Source organism: Galeopterus variegatus, unplaced genomic scaffold (assembly GCF_000696425.1).
Source record: "Galeopterus variegatus unplaced genomic scaffold, G_variegatus-3.0.2 Scaffold27067, whole genome shotgun sequence".
Classification (NCBI taxonomy): Eukaryota; Metazoa; Chordata; class Mammalia; order Dermoptera; family Cynocephalidae; genus Galeopterus; species Galeopterus variegatus.
Window position 1 is genome coordinate 2,555 of NW_007753178.1, and position 1,773 is coordinate 4,327.

Here is a 1,773-nt window from a genome sequence, read left to right on the forward strand (position 1 = left end):
TTTTCAAAAAATGATTCAACATATATTGTTATGTTCTCTTCATTTAGAAAAATTAGTAGGGAAAATACGATTGACGTTGAAGAAAGGCAAGTAGACCTGAATTTCATGGTCAAAAATATCCATCAAGCAATGATTTTTACTTATCACCTATCTCTATTAACAGATGAAACATTCATGAAATGTAACATACTAAAGTCACAATAGCTGCAATTCTGTTCTACCTGTCTTTGACAGTCACGTAGTACAAACATCAACTCTGCTTAAAATATGATTAACTTTAACTTCCAAAGGAGGCAGAACTAAATGACAAACAGTGTGAAGTGATGATGCCTTTCCAACATCACCAGTTTGGCAGCTATAAAATATGCACTTTAACAGAACACAAGAGGCATGCAACAATTAGAGCTTTCTGAAGTCTCTAAACAGACTAAAGTAAACTGATTTGACCAGGCTTCAAAAAGGAGACACGGTAGAGGCAGTATTAGTCATAAAATGTTCCCTCATTTGCAAACTACAGTAGAGATTTCTAACACAGTATATTTTCTATATGTGCATGTGTGTAAAATTCATAAGGACAACCAAACTTAGGCTGTGATTAAAAAAACAGCACCCTAATGGCTAACAAAATCTTAAGGTCACTTCAAATAAAACTTTTCTTTTCCCTAATAAAGCCAGTAGGGATTACTTATTCTCATTATGCAAAATAGTGCTCTTGATTGAAAATACATTGTAAAATACTGTAAATCCTTACTCCGGCCTCTCATTGATTGTTCCCAATTTTGCTAGAAGCCTAAACAGTCTTCCATTTTGAACCTCCTATAAAACATTTTAAAAAGAGAGAGAATGTTAATGTTCCAGCTAAAAGAATATAAAAGCCAAAGTTTACAAAAACTGGTATCCTGCACCAATATTACCTTTACAATAAATCTTAACATCCCCACCTTTTGGTTATACTTTTAAACACAAAAACATGTCCATTTCATTCAATAGTAGTACTCAAGAAGATTATGTAATTAACCATTTTTAGGAATTATTCAAGTAACACATGAAAGAAAACAAAATTTTTCTCATATGACTGTAGCAAAGCCCTGAATGAAAAGAAAAAAATGCCCAGAAGTCATAAGGAATTAAAATATTGAACATTCAGTGTGAACAAAAATATCTGCAATTTTAGCATATTAGGCACTGTATTTAGTACTATGATTACTGTGTTATATACCTATTTATACACACAGATGCAAGTATGTGCACTCTCTCCTAAACATACTCTTTACCTTTGCAAGGTCTTCCTCTATGACATCATTTCTCATTTGAGCAGCATCCAACTGAGTATAAAATCGAGCACCAATCATGGGCATAATGTCATTTACACTTCGCATCCTGTTTTGGTCAGTCAACAAATACCTAACCAAGATAAAGAGGAACCACTTGAATGCCCAACATGCAATTTAAGAAACAACATAACCCACAAACACTGCTGTTGCCATAAGCTAAGTGTACACAATTCTGAAAATACTTTTTCAGGCAAGTACTTTTTTGTTTTGTTTTGGTGGCTGCCCAGTAGGGGGATCCGAACCCCTGACTTTGGTGTTATCAGCACTACGCTCTAAAAGAGTGAGCTATTTGGCTAGTCCCTAAAGTTTTTTTTTTTTTTTTTCCTTTTTTTGTGACCGGTAACGGGATCGCAACCCTCAGTGTCCCGCCCGCACCGCGCTCAACCAATGAGCGGACCGGTCTCTATATGGGATCCGAACCCTCGGTGGGAGCGCCGCC

At 35.7% G+C, this 1,773-nt stretch overlaps 1 protein-coding gene across 1 annotated transcript in view; it reads right to left on the minus strand.

The window, feature by feature from the left end:
• Window positions 1-20: 20 nt before the first annotated feature.
• LOC103583720 (PAB-dependent poly(A)-specific ribonuclease subunit PAN3-like) overlaps window positions 21-1,773 on the minus strand; it is a 5,457-nt gene continuing 3,704 nt past the window's right edge. Inside the window, exons 3-4 of the mRNA XM_008564962.1 lie at window positions 1,275-1,404; window positions 21-816 (exon numbers count right to left, since the gene is read on the minus strand). Of these exons, the coding sequence (XP_008563184.1) occupies window positions 748-816; window positions 1,275-1,404 (199 nt within the window). The 3' untranslated portion in view covers window positions 21-747. The remainder of the gene's footprint in view (window positions 817-1,274; window positions 1,405-1,773) is intronic.